Below are 15141 nucleotides of genomic sequence, written 5' to 3' on the forward strand. Positions count from 1 at the left end.
ATATAGTTTGTGATTGAGAGTTAATTAGCAAAGTTTAGTATTTTAAGAAAATTAAAAGAATAACTTACTTTATTTTAGATTGTTATTAGAATTAAATATGAGAAATTTTATTTTATTTTTAAAATCTTGATTTTTAATAGGTTCATAATAAGTATACTGCTGCATATTTTGATGAAGATTTGAGACATGTTTTGAGACGAGCTGGGTGCAAGGTGAAAACTAATTAATTAATAATTAGAGTTTATTTTTTATCTTTTTATTTACATATAAAATTATTTTTGTTAGGATGAAAAAATCTCTTTCATTCTTGATGAATCAAATGTATTAGACTCTAGTTTCTTAGAGCGAATGAATACTCTTCTTGCAAATGGTGAAGTTCCTGGATTATTTGAAGGTGATGAATTTACAACACTAATGACTCAATGTAAGGAAGGTTCTCAAAGAGAAGGATTAATGCTTGATTCTAATGAGGAATTATATAAATGGTTTACTCAGCAGGTTATTAATATTAAAATAATTTAATTCCTTTATTTTTAAGTAATTAAAAATATAATAACCTGACTTATCATCATTTTCCAGGTAATGAGAAATCTTCATGTTGTATTTACAATGAATCCATCATCAGAAGGACTGAAAGATAGAGCTGCCACTTCACCAGCTTTGTTTAACAGGTGAATTATTAAATAAAGTTTTAAAACTCAAAATTGATTCAAAATGTAAATTTTTGCTATAAAAGCAACAACTTTAAACTTACAGATGTGTGTTGAATTGGTTTGGTGATTGGTCTGATGAAGCTTTCTTTCAAGTAGGAAGAGAATTCACATCTAAAATAGATTTGGAAAGAACTGGGGTAAAAAAATGTTTTATTAATTAATTAAAAAGTACTCATTAATATTACTTTATCATGCACATTTATGTATTGTATGTTTCACCATCGTCTGTTATAACTTCCAAAATTAATCATTGTAGAAAAGTTTATCATTAAATAACTTACCAGATTTGAACAAACAAATATGAAAATTTACCTCAAGCACATAATTCAAATTTATCAACTTTGTATTGAATCAAGAAGGAAATACAAAGAATAGTGAAAACAGTAGAGAGTTATTCAGAAAACAATGAACTGTTTCAAAAATTTAATGTCCGAAACCAAATAAGTGATACTACTGAAAACAAATTTTATTTAACTAATAAACATTTCAAATTTTTTATACTGCCTATAATATACACTACAATATAGCTTGATTTTTAGTACAACATAAATATCAAGCTCATTTATCACTTTGACCAAAATATCAAGATTCAAATCTTCAGCAGTGGATTATTCTTGCTCATAAGTCTTCAAGTGACTCTAATAAACAAAATCTTTGCATACCCTCATAGTGCCATATTGGCCCAAAAATAAATCATCTCCCAATTTAGGAATTCTTCCTTTTTGAAAAAATTAGGAAATGAATATAAGTCCACCTTTTATTATTTATTTTATTTGAATACGAAAATGAGCAATTTTTATTAAAAATTTGGAAAGTAATTAGAACAATAATCACTTTTATCTTCATCACAACTTTCACTGTCATTATGGTCTTCAGCCTCCTTGAACAGCACATCATCCACTGTTCTGTCCAAGTTTTTGGTAACACTTCTTAAAGCCCTTTAGTAACTATATTTTCAAACAATCTCTCATAATTTTACTTTCATATGCTCACTTTTACAAGAATATGTTGACTTTTTACTACTTTATATGTGATTGATTATGAAAATTATCTGTATTCAATTACATTCCTTTCTTTTCAAAATTACTTTAGTTAGAAATAAAATTTGTTTGAATTTATATTTAAGATATGTGGGAATCAATCATCATAAAGTTTTGATTGTTTTCTTAGTAATTATCACAAATTACAATCAAATCATATCTAATTAATCAGAAAATTGTACTCAAAAAGTTTATTTATAGAATTATGAATTAAACACTGACATTGTAAATGATTTTAACTTAACTTCTTTTTGCTTCCATTTGTCAATATCAATAAAAATAATAAAAGTTAGGACAATTTTGGGATTTTTTTTCTCTATGTGCCAGGTAATATGCTGGTCAGCAGATAAATCATGCCAGGGAAAGTACACTTCCTTGCATATTTCATATGTTTTCCAGAAAGTGTACTTTCAGTTTTATGATTATTGAAAATGAAACTAAAACTGTTTTATTTTTGGTTGCCTTATTTTTTTATAACTATCAAAAACATATAATCATACTGAATATATAAATTTATAATTATAATAGAAATTTACACTTTACAAAATAAATTTTACAGTAAGTTTTCAATCTTTACCTTACAGTTTTTGACAGTCACTCAATTAATAGAGACTCCTAGAAGTAAAATAAAAATTACTAAAATAAAATTTCTATAGGAGTTATCTAAACTGACTGATTCTGCTGAATACAATAAAACAATTTGTTTTAAACAATCAACTAATCAGTTATTTACAATCATGCCAAACATTTAATTCCTGTTCATAGTTTGTGGGCTGCAGCATGACATATTACAACTTTGCTCATATTTAGTATTTCTAAACAATCAACCATTAAATTTTAGCATTAGTTTAACACTGTACAGCATGCACCAAAACAATTTATCAAAATCAAAAACGTTAATTGGACTCAAATACAGCTAGGGCAATTTTTCTTACTCCTCTTCTAAACTGGGAAAAAAATCAACTAATATTCAGGCCATTGTGATAATTTATAGGGATCAAATCAGAAAATAGTAGGCCAAGGTGTAGAGCCATCTCACAGTCACATGATCTTTTACTTCTCTGTAAGCAAATATTATGCTTTCTGAAATGTTTTCAGTGATGAATATACCTTTGAAGTTGAACAGTCTAAATAAGTTGCTAATTTTGTTCATAAAGCTAAATGTTTTTTACAAACTTGATGTGTTTCTTACTGTTACAAACTGCACTTATAATCTTATGCAGTAAATTCATAAATACAGTGGAATCCCGGTTAACAAACTTAATTCGTTCCACGACTCCGTTCGTTAACGGAATTGTTCATTAACCGAAGCAATTTTTCCCATAGAAATTAATGCAAATGCAATTAATCTATTCTAGTCTCAGAAATTTTTGTCATTTTATTTTTAATATACAGTAATTTTCTTTGATGAAAATGTAGGAAAACATAGTATTTATCATTACAGCAACAAACATGTAAACTTTGTTTAATAAAATAGCACTGTACATACCTTCGTTTGTTGTAGTTGGTGGCAGAAAAGTGGAGATATACGAACCTTAATGCTTAGAAGGGGAATCCCTCCAAAAAAATAACGGGTAGCACTTCATCAGAAGATTCTTCAAGTCGAAGTCTCTTTCGGTAAAAAAACCCACCAGTGGCTAAGTGGTCTTCGTACCTTGAACACGGGGAATTCGTTCATGGGTTTGCACCTTGCTCAGACGGGTTGGCCACTTGGAGTTTTCTGGGATTTCTCCACGTCTGTAACGCCTAAATAGGGGCCAGTTTCCCTTAAAAACATCTCCCAGAAGGCATTCCCCCTAGTCAGATTGCCCAAGTGTTGCATTGCCATAACTTAACAAAGAAACAAACTTTTTGCATGAGGAACAAGAAATTGATCTAAAGTTGATTGTCCTACTCTTTTAAGCAAAATCTTTCTCAAATGCGATAGCACGTTGTTGTTCTCTATTGCCACTATGACTTTTTTTTTATTCTTTGATGTCATATTGATTAAATATATAAATCACAAAACTGATAAAAAGAAGTATAGCACAAACACTCAGAAAAGCAATGCTTAACTCGCGCATGCCTAACACCAACTAAAATTTGACACAAAATACCAGTACGTTCGTTATTCGAGACAAAATTTTTGCAAAATAAAAGTTCGTTAACCAATTTGGTCATTAACCAGGACGTTCGTTAACGGGGGTTCTACTGTATTAATATATTTGAAATAGTTTGAAAGTTTTCAAAATATATGCTCTCAAGTTTTGAATTATAATCAAAGTTAAAAAATGCAATTACTTTGGTTTTTGAAGTTATCTCCTAAAATAATTGTTATTTAATCATAATTACAGGCTGAAGAATATTCTGAATCCAAATCTCTTCTTTCATGCTAAATTTGTTTCCTTAGTCTGGATATGAGAATTGTTTTGAATTAATTTTGTACTTTCTCAACTCTTATAAATGTTAGCTCATAAAAGTTGTGCAGTAAGATTTAGTTGTTAGGATCTTCAAAACTGAATTAGTGTTTCTTTTGTGAGAAGATAATAACTTTTGGTATTGAAAATTCAGATCAATCAAAACATTTGAAACTGTAAGATATTTGTTTTACAGGAAGAAACAATTTGTTCTAAGTTAGATGTTCTAGCTTGTGTGGTTTTTAAATGAGAATTATTCTTACAAACTGTGGTTAGTCATTTCTATTTTTTTCCCCCTTCTTTTAGTTTATTAGTTTATTATTTCAAAGTTGTTAAATATTATCAATACACATAATACAAGTAAGAAATAATATTGCTTATTTGTTTGTCTTTATATAGATATTTTATCCAATGATATTATTCATGATGAAACTTTCTTATTTTTATCTGTATAACTGATGACGAAAATAGTAAATTTTCATCAAAATTGTCAAGCTTTACATAGAAAATGTTAATTATCATAGGTGGGTTTAATTGCTATTTCTTAGTGCTATCATATGCATTGAGAAAGATTTATCTGAATTATTACGCTTTGTATGCAGAAATATTTTGTATGATTTGAATAATCAACTGCAAATTTTCTCAAATTAAAAATTTGAAGAGTTGACACTGTATTATCATTTAGCCAAATAGATATGAATAGTAATATTGTTGTGTTGGTAGGAAAACTGATAATTTATTATTATTATTATAATCTTAAACTGATATATATTAATTTATTTAAAGCAATAAAGATAATTCTTAACAGGATAAGATACTCATTTAACTTGTTTAATTTTGTTTGTTAACCATATTATTTTATGAAAAATTATTAAATTATAAATTTTATTTTATTCTTATTTATATTTTGCTATGTAGTATAAAGTACCAGACTACTTCCCTGCTGCTTTTCCTGGATTATCACTGCCTCCTAATCATCGGAGTGCAATCATTAATGCATTTGTTTATGTTCATCAAACTCTGCATAAGGCAAATGCTCGTCTGGCAAAACGAGGTGGAAGAACAATAACAATAACACCTAGGCATTTCTTGGATTTTATTCATCATTATGTAAGTAGTAATTGAATTAAATTTTATTTTGTATAATTCTTTGTTTTGTAAAAACTTTGATATTTATAAAATTATTTTAAATTGTTATATTTAAGGTTAAATTATTTAATGAGAAACAAGAAGAATTAGAAGAACAACAATTGCATTTAAATGTAGGACTCTCAAAAATCCAAGAAACTGTAGAACAAGTTGAAGAACTACAAAAATCTCTTGCATTGAAAAGCCAAGAATTAGAAGCTAAGAATCATGCTGCTAATGCCAAACTGAAAGAAATGGTATTGAATAATGAATGTATTATAATTAGTTACATTAACTGTTGTTCGTGATAATTAATGAATATGGGAATCTGTATATAAACTTATTTTGTAATTACAAAGGGATGTGGCTCAATTCAGTAGTGCAGTAATTGCAGGAAGTTAGAAATGGTACAAAGTCTAACTGTGAATACCTTTGATTAAGATGAAAGCAAAAAGAATATTGCCCCAATATTTTTAAAAACAAAATCTGTGTTAGAAGAAGTATTTGTTTGAATTACTTTTTCTACATTTAATGATAAGAATTTTATTTCTGGTAAATTTAATAATTGTAAAACTAACAAAATATAATTAACCTGTCCTACGTTGTTCCTGAAAATATTCGTGTTGACCTCATTGACCTGTGTGGGCAATCCCGAATATATTCATGTTTACATCGGACTGTTTTTGATACTAGATGTCGCTATGCGTCACGATTTTTATATTAAAACAAACTTTTAAAATATAATTTTTTTCGTTTTTATATTATTCAATATATTTATTTTGTTTGCGAAACATAAAAAAATAATTTACGGTAAACACGATTATTATTTTTAAAAAAAATTTTTGGCTTAACATTGGCAAAAATTCAACATGCCGTCACAGGCAACAAATAAAAATTTCAACATTGAATAGGTTAATATAAATAAATTGCTTTTAGCCCTTGGTATAATTAAATTAATTAAAAATTTACTAATGTGAGGTAGCTAATAAGGTCTTATCACACCAGTGTACTCCATTGATATCTGGATGTCAATGGACACCCAGGTATCAATGGAGTTCATTTAATAAAACAAAAGGGATGTATGTTAAAATCAATTACATTAACATGAAATAACAGAATAGTCCCTCTTCAGTTGATATACATATGAAAAGAGTTATAATACTTAAAATTATACAAGATAAAGGAACCACTATAAAGTTATGATTATTGAACATTAAATGGGTGCAGAGAAGACAGGCTTAAGGTGGCTTTATGATGTTACACAGTAGCATGACATAATTTTAATATAAACAGTATTAAAATTAGCGGAATAATAAGGTAATGATATTATACAAAACAACTTATATCTACATACCATAACAGTAGTAAGATGGAGTTTGAAGGTGGCATTACTACAAGGTGCAGAGCAATTATGAGGAAGGTATGGTACAGGCAACATCTGGAGAACAAGTGGTGACTAACTTCTTGATGGGCCAACCTTCATTCCATCACCTCTTAATAAACCAGATGTCAGTGTTAAGTCTATAGATTTCATCATTTAATAGACAAGGGTTTGTGCTCAAATGTCGACTGGGATCTAGGCAAATTATTCTGGAGATGTAATGAAATTATTATTATATAAAATTGCTAGATCTCAGTCAATATTTGAGCACAAACCTTCATCTATTAAATGATGAAATCTATAGACTTAACACTGACATTTGGTTTATCAAGAGGTGATGGAATGAAGGTTGTACAATTTATCAACAACCTCATTACAGTATATCATTTTATTTTAATGGTGTCTTTTATTTCACATTAATTATAACAGTTAGCCAGCTTGTAACATTGTGTACTGTTTGTTTTAATTATATCGCTCTAAATATCACATCAGCATGTTTTAATTACATACATAATGGTTGGATCCATAATAGATAATTTACCAAATGTTGAGATTTTATTGCACATTTCATGGATGTGGATGTGTCAATTTCATAAATATTTTGTAAAGAAGCTGATGAGGGACTGTAGATCTGAAATGCATACTTTTTTGGAAAATAAATTAATGTTTTAAGGCTGTAATCTTGTCCAGAGACAGTATAATAAGTCTAGGAATAGAGGCCAACATAGTGCACACCAAGCTACAAGTGTGTTATAGTATTTATTGGATGTTTTAAAGTGTAAAATACTAATTATTAAAAAATTCAGCTTAAAATTTCTTTTATCTCTTATCAAATAACTACTGAAATTAATGTTTTCTTTTTTATAAGATTTTTCACAAAAATATATACAGGTACTCCTCACTTTACGACCTATCTGCTTAACAACCACTCGCACGTACGACCAATCAAATTTCAACCTGCAATTTGGGAAATCCCCTTTCTCAGCTTGAGTGGCGATTGGTGACATGCTCACTGAGTGTAGTATAGGCTTGCTATGGACTCTTTTAGTCAGTTTGATGTAATTTAAACAATTGCAGGCCTTGCCAATGCACTTAATTTAGATGTTGAAGTGGAAGACACTGCTGAATTAGTGGATTAGCCAATGCGCTTAATTTAGATGTTGAAGTGGAAGGCACTGCTGAATTAGTGGATTATGCCAATGGAGAGCTAACCAATGAAGATTTAATAGAGTTAGAAGTGATGCAGTATTTGGAAGAAGAAGAAGACAAAAGAAGTGAAAAAGAAATTCACAGTACATGGGTTAGTTGGTGTGTTCTCCAAAATTAATGTGGCTATGTTGGAACTTGAGGCTATGGATCCTAATACTGAACGTTTTAACATAAAGTTGAATGTGGGATGAGTGAACTTTTGAAGTGCTATAGAGAAATTTATCAAGAAAACAAGAAGATTACAACGCAAACTACAGTTACGAGTTTCTTTTCGACTGTTACATCCAAGACCTCCGCCCTTGAAGGTACAACTTTTATTTCATCGTCATCATCTCCTTTACCTGGGAAAAAACCTCTACAGATCCAGATAACCAAATAAACAAATGATAATATGTACATATGCATTTCTTTTTATGAATAAATTTGAAATTTGTTGCATAATTTTTATAATTTTACAACGATCCTATATTCCTGGCTGCAAGCTCCTTACTTATTGACCAATTCTCTTAATGACGTAGTCGTAGGAACGGAACTCAGTCGTAAAGTGAGGAGTACCTGTACCTGATACCAAATATATGCTGCTATCTATGTGAAAAATTTGTGTAGAAAGAAATTAAAGAATATCATATGTTTATTGTAAGAGAAAATAAACATCTAGTCAAATGCATTTTGACATACTATTCGTGTTTTTCTCTCTGTATAGTCAGGCTAAAAGTTGACCATTTAACATCATAGTAAATTGATATTGCCACCAAAAGATTTCCATTTACAAAATATTTTTTATGTAATAAAGTATTACAAAAATTGCAAATGGTTTTTCATTAACCAGTTACGCTTTCAAAATATAACAACAGAATATCTTAAATAATTTCTTAATGATCTAAATTATTATTTGATATTCACCAATAATAATATAATAAATTCTGTATAATATTAATTCAAGATGTTTTTTAGTTAAAAGATCAACAAGAAGCAGAGAAGAAAAAAGTACAGTCTCATGAAATTCAAGCAGCATTAAGAGTAATATTTATTTTTTGAATAAAACATGTTTATATTTCCCAATATTGAATTTGATTTTTTAAAATTTCTATATTTTATTAGAAACAAGAAGAAAAAATAGTTGAAAAACGAGCTAGTGTAATGAAAGATCTTGCTCAAGTGGAACCAGCTGTTATTGAAGCCCAGCAAGGTAATAAAATTGCAAATTTACATGTATATGTAATTAAAGTAAAGGAAAATTTGCAATTATTATTGTTTATTCTGTCCTTTTGTAAAATAAATTAAGGTCATACATTTATGCAAAATTAAATTTAAAATTCAGATATGAAGCACAGCCACCATATACAGTACTTCATATTCTTGAATAAATTATTATTATTGGAGAACAATAGTTTCTTGGCAGATTTTTATTTATTTTTTAATAATATTACTACAGTATTATTATAATTACTATTTTATATAAATAAAAGAATATGTACCATATTTTCACATAATAACATGCATGCCGCATAAAAACGAATTGGCATTCCAGTAACCTTTGGGTTTACAGCATGCTAGTTAAACTGTGACTAAAATATGATATTAATTAGATCTAACAAAACTACTTGTTAATTAAACGTTAAAGAAAACATTCTTCCAAATACAATAAAATAATAACACTAATATGACTGACTTAAAATCAGGAAGAGAGTTTTCATTTACAAGACAATAAAACGATTAATTCAAGATGATTTTTAGTTTAAATGACTCAGTCAGTGTAGGCTATACTGACCATCTACACCAACCTTAAAAATAATACCTTTCTTTCAAATTTTACCCAAAACCAATGTTAATTGGTGTAAGTTAGATAATTCACAGTGAGTTTCTTAAATTTAATGTTAATCAAATAACAATAAAATATACACAAACAAAGCACTTTTGGAATTCCAAGAGTATTTTATATTGTTAGAAAGCAGACAAAATAAAGAAATTAAACATATAATCATAGGATACAATTTCTGTGATTACTCAGGATATATTTCTTCATAATTGAAGTTTAGACTATTTACAAAAATATCAAATTTTTCAGTCTATCTTAATCCTTTTTTATACAACCCCAGAAGTAACAGTTTATATGGTTTTTTGAAGAATATATGTCTTAAAACAAATGTAAACAACAAGTAAAAAAAAAAGTTCACAATGTTAAAAACGATCAAGTGTCAGCCTTCTGTTACAGGTTCTGACACTTTTAAGTAATTACAGAAATTGTATCTATATGCAAATGAAGTAGGATAAGTCATAACTACCACCAGAGGGCCTGAAGCAGTTAAAAAATGGATAAGGACAATGTGGTGAGAAGAATTCTTTGTGTTTTTAATGTAAAGTGTCAGAACCTATAACAGAAGGTTGACACTTGATCGTTTTTAACATTGTGAACTTTTTTACTTATTGTTTATCTTTGTTTTAAGAAGTATATTCTTCAAAAAACCATGTTAACTGTTACTTCTGGGGTTGTATAAAAAAGGATTAAGATAGACTCAAAACTTTGATATTTTTGTAAATAGTCTAAACTTCAAATATAATCATAGATTTTGATGTAATTCTGACAGTTTCACAGTTTTAGAATAAAAACTCATTCGTTTTTACATGACATAACTTATTCATTTTTTTAATGCTCACTTAAACCAGCATGCCAACTTTTACCATATGGAAATATCTGATTTTGTGGTCTCCCCTTATAGACCGGCATGCCAGTCATTCTGCAAAAATATGGTAATAACTAGTAAGTCTAGAGAATTATTGCAAAGATGCAAATAATTTTTAAAAAATTATATTTTGTGATGATTTGATTTAAATTAATGAACTTGTTATGTAATATTTGAGATTTGGGAATTTTGTATTGGGGTAAAAGAGAGAGAGATTTTATAAACATACTTAAAAAAAATACATTTTTATTCGGGATCAAATTCAAATTTTAAAATCTGTGGCTGTATAGTTTTAAGTTTTATTTATTTACTTATCAATTTCTATTATCTATCTATTAATAATAAACAAAAGTATATATAGTAGAAACTTGATTATCTGAAACTTTAGATTATTCAAAATAATTAAAAAAAAAAGTGTGTTGTACACCACAGAGCATAATACAGAGACCAAACTCTTCATATAATTAGAAATTACTGCATATCTATCAATTGTAGCATTCAAAACTAGGTCATTACATTACATTTAGAGTAAATTAATTTACTTTCAAATGCAGTAATAGCATTGCAGTATTTATGTTTATGAAAATTTAAATTCATAAATGCACGGTTCTTGATGAACCTAATACATAAAAACAAACAAGTGTTTTGTTTATCCAAAAGATCCCTGGCCCCATCAAGTTCCAATAATTGAGTTTCCACTATATTTATTAGATTGCCTATTTTTATATTTAGAACAAAAAATCAAGATATAAAGTGCCATTAAAAACTGAAGAGAAACAGATTTGCCATTATTACAAATTAAACACTGACCAAAATAAGAAAGATTTTTGTTTTCATTATTTAATGTACATTTATATTTTCATTATAATACATTATTATAATGTAAATTCTTTTTCATAGTGTCAGTCCTTTGACAAGAATATAAATAGAATAGGAAGAATGATAAGATTTTTTATAATTTGAAGCATGCATATCCAAATGTTCGTCATACTGTATACAAGCAATATTTGATTATGCAGAATATATTTACAACTTATTAATAACACTTTTCCTGATTATATTTAAAGTTTCTTGTGACAATTTGTATGAAGAGAAGTATCTCAATCACCACTCAGTGATGCATTTTTTTAAAATTATGCATATCCATTTTGAGATTCTGATGTATTCTCCTGTGGCAAAATTTTACTTTACAAATCTTATACATTTATTCTTTCCCTGAAATATGTTACATTGTTTTATTGGGAAAAATGATCTTTTTTCAGAAATTTATTATATCTGTCCACTTTATCAGGCATATTCCTTCAGATCAACCTATCACCTTGTATAATTATTTGTAACTTACATGGTTAAAGGCACAAGTATCTAAGATTTGATATATTGTATTATTAATTTTAACAGCCTTAACTGAGATTAATGTGTTGCTCTTTGAACTTGCATACGATGACATTGCAAGTGTAAAGCATTTACTATAACCATTGGAATTTCCTCAGAAACACAAGGATACTTGCTATTTTCCTGTGCATAATATTTGCTATTTTTTTAATTTGTTATGCATTCAGATGGTTTTCAGTAATATATGTTTTCAAATTTGGTTTTGATAATCCATTTCACACACAGTCCTCCTGTGAATTCATAGTAGTTGACATGTTGATTGTGTAATTTACAAATACAGTAGAGCATTGTTTATCCAAATCAATTGGGGACTGAGGTTGTTCGGATAACTGATTATGTACGAAAAAATATATTAACCTATCCCGTGTTGAAATTTTTCTCTGTTGCGTGTCGCTTTGCGTTGAATTTTCATTGATGTTAAGCCTAATGTATACTTTTTAAAATAATCGTGGCTATTGTATTGTTAAAAATTATTTCTTTATTTCTTACAAACAAAATAAATATATTGTAAAATATAAAAACCAAAAAATATATACTTTAGAAGATGATCTAGTATCAAAAACGTTCAATTCAGCACGACACACAGTCCTCAGAAAAACACCACACAAAAGTGCCAGTGCTGCCAGCTAAAACACACACACATCAACAAAAAAAATATTGGAGTAGCCCAAGATATAGCCAAAGATTGCAGCGCCACAGCACTAGAGAAAATTTAAATTTGCTGACTGGAATGCTTTCGGATAAACGACACTCTACTGTAATATAACATAGACATGTATTTCAATACATTCCTTTCTAAATTCTTTCATCAAAGTTGTATAATGAGTGGGAGCATTGTCTTTGTGAAAATAGAACTATGAAGCATTCTATAACTGTTTATGCTGTAAAGTCAGCTAAAGTTTTTCATAAGGTCTGCATGGTAAGAACATAACTACCACTTTCACTCAGGCAGTTTTTATTGGAAAAGTTGATTTGAAGCAAGATGTTTGACTTCATGGAACTGCCACATCCAGGAGTATAGGTTTTTTTGTGTCCATCACATCTTTACATGTCTCTGTCATCTGTTGTTGAATCTCTTTCTTACACAAACACACAAACATAAATGCAGATAATGGATTATAACATGTTAATCTTGGTTTGACAATGTCACAAATAGGTCATAATAAAATTGTTACTAGTGTACAGCTATTACAGTGCTACCATTTGTGTTGTGGTCTGACATTAACTGATTTAACTTGCATAGTTGTTTCTCTTATCTATCTTGGACTGATTATGAAAAAAAAGAGAGAGAGAACTTAGAACTTGATGCATTTTGTTTGATAAAAAATATATTCCCTAATAGATATATATTAAACAAATTTTATAACTATAAATAGGTAAAAACATTTTATATCTAATATAATTGATTTTAATGTAGAAAATTTCTTGAAATTCTATTAATTTTAAGTTTTAAATTAAAATCAGTAGAAAAACCTGTACTATGTATATTAATCGTACTTACTAAACCTTTATTGTCTTATAAATAACAAGGTAAAGACAATAAAGGTTTAGTAAGTACGATTTTTATAAGAATACCGGTATTCAGATTAGAAGATTTTTGATATGTATATTAATATTGTATTATACATCAGTTCAATTGAATAAAATAAATCCAGGTTCTTTAAAAATTTTTACAATAATGTATATGTGTTTATTGCATGAATGTTTCAAAAAATTATTTTGAATGTTAATAAATTTATTTCATTAATAGTTATTATTAGTATTGCACTTTTTATATTTATTTTTAGTTATTTTCATTTATCTCCAAATTTAATAAATACCTGCTTCAGTATAATGACCACTTTTATTCCAGTTTTATTTGCAATTTTTATTATTTTAAGTGTTGTAATTTTATTTTGGTGATTTGTGGCTTTTGTGTTGTGCTTAGCTGTTAAATCTATCAAGAAGCAACATTTAGTAGAAGTGCGTTCCATGGCCAATCCACCACCACCTGTTAAACTTGCACTTGAATCCATCTGTTTGTTATTGGGTGAATCTACATCAGATTGGAAGGCAATTCGTTCAGTGATAATTCGGGAAAACTTTATTAACATCATTGTCAACTTCCACACTGATGATATTACGTAAGGCTTACTGACATAATTTTTTTTTCTCTTTTCAGGTGATATCTGTATAGATGTTTGCTTGTTGAAAGATTCATTTTGAACACAATCTTCAATAAACACACATCTGCAAAGATATCATATAATAATCATATGATGATATGAGCTAATACACTAAAGTTTTAATACTGGAAATATATAAGTAATAATATTAATAATATAGATAATAGATTTTTTTTAATTCTTAAAAATTCTATAGAATAAATGTGTGTAAATATATTTATATGTACAAATATTATTTATAAACTATGCAAATTGAAAAGAAAATAATTTAAGTCTTTAAAAAGCTACATATCATTATATTGAAAAATAGTATATTTAGAGTAAGTTAGATGTTGAAAATTTTTTAAATATAACTATAATAAACTTTAAATTATTATAAATTAGTCAATTTATTGATATATTTAGGAAATCAATTAATTGGTTCCCTAAATATGTTTGTTTTAAAATGGTATTCTTAATTTCTTGACCGCTTAATTTCCTGAATTGTTCAGCGGTGAAGGGTATCAAGAGACAGCATTTAGTGGAGGTAAGATCCATGAGCAATCCACCTCCACCTGTGAAGATGGCACTGGAATCAATTTGTCTTTTGCTTGGAGAACCAGCTCCAGATTGGAGAGCTATACGTTCAGTCATCATTCGAGAAAACTTTATTCCTACCATTGTGAACTTCTCTTCTGAAACACTGGCGTAAGGCTTTTATGCAATATTGGAGTAATGAATGTCATGTTGTCATTTGCATGTACTGTGTATCTATCCCCCAAAAAAAATGAAAAAAATACATATACAATTTTATACAGTAGAACTCCTTTATAATGAGTTCCTAATTTTCATTTTAAAAGCTACCCATACAATAATTATAATTTAAAAAAAATAACTACATCAGTTGCAGAAAATAATTATTGAAAATTTAAAAATATTATTTTAATTTACAACTGATGATGATTAATATTAATTTTAAGTTGTAAATTATTTATGCATGCATACAGAAAGATTATTTAATGGAATTATTGTAGTACGAAAAATTTATTTTCTA

The 15141-nt window shown here is 28.0% G+C and overlaps 1 protein-coding gene across 1 annotated transcript in view; it reads left to right on the forward strand.

The window, feature by feature from the left end:
• The window catches only part of LOC111623677 (cytoplasmic dynein 1 heavy chain 1-like), a 196279-nt gene that overhangs the window by 126194 nt on the left and 54944 nt on the right, over window positions 1–15141 (forward strand). Inside the window, exons 51-59 of the mRNA XM_023366346.1 lie at window positions 141–212; window positions 286–498; window positions 580–671; window positions 757–850; window positions 5068–5259; window positions 5355–5534; window positions 8822–8887; window positions 8969–9056; window positions 13871–14066. Of these exons, the coding sequence (XP_023222114.1) occupies window positions 141–212; window positions 286–498; window positions 580–671; window positions 757–850; window positions 5068–5259; window positions 5355–5534; window positions 8822–8887; window positions 8969–9056; window positions 13871–14066 (1193 nt within the window). The remainder of the gene's footprint in view (window positions 1–140; window positions 213–285; window positions 499–579; window positions 672–756; window positions 851–5067; window positions 5260–5354; window positions 5535–8821; window positions 8888–8968; window positions 9057–13870; window positions 14067–15141) is intronic.

This window comes from Centruroides sculpturatus, unplaced genomic scaffold (genome assembly GCF_000671375.1).
Source record: "Centruroides sculpturatus isolate CEXI.00-Female unplaced genomic scaffold, Cexi_2.0 scaffold176, whole genome shotgun sequence".
Lineage (NCBI taxonomy): Eukaryota > Metazoa > Arthropoda > Arachnida > Scorpiones > Buthidae > Centruroides > Centruroides sculpturatus.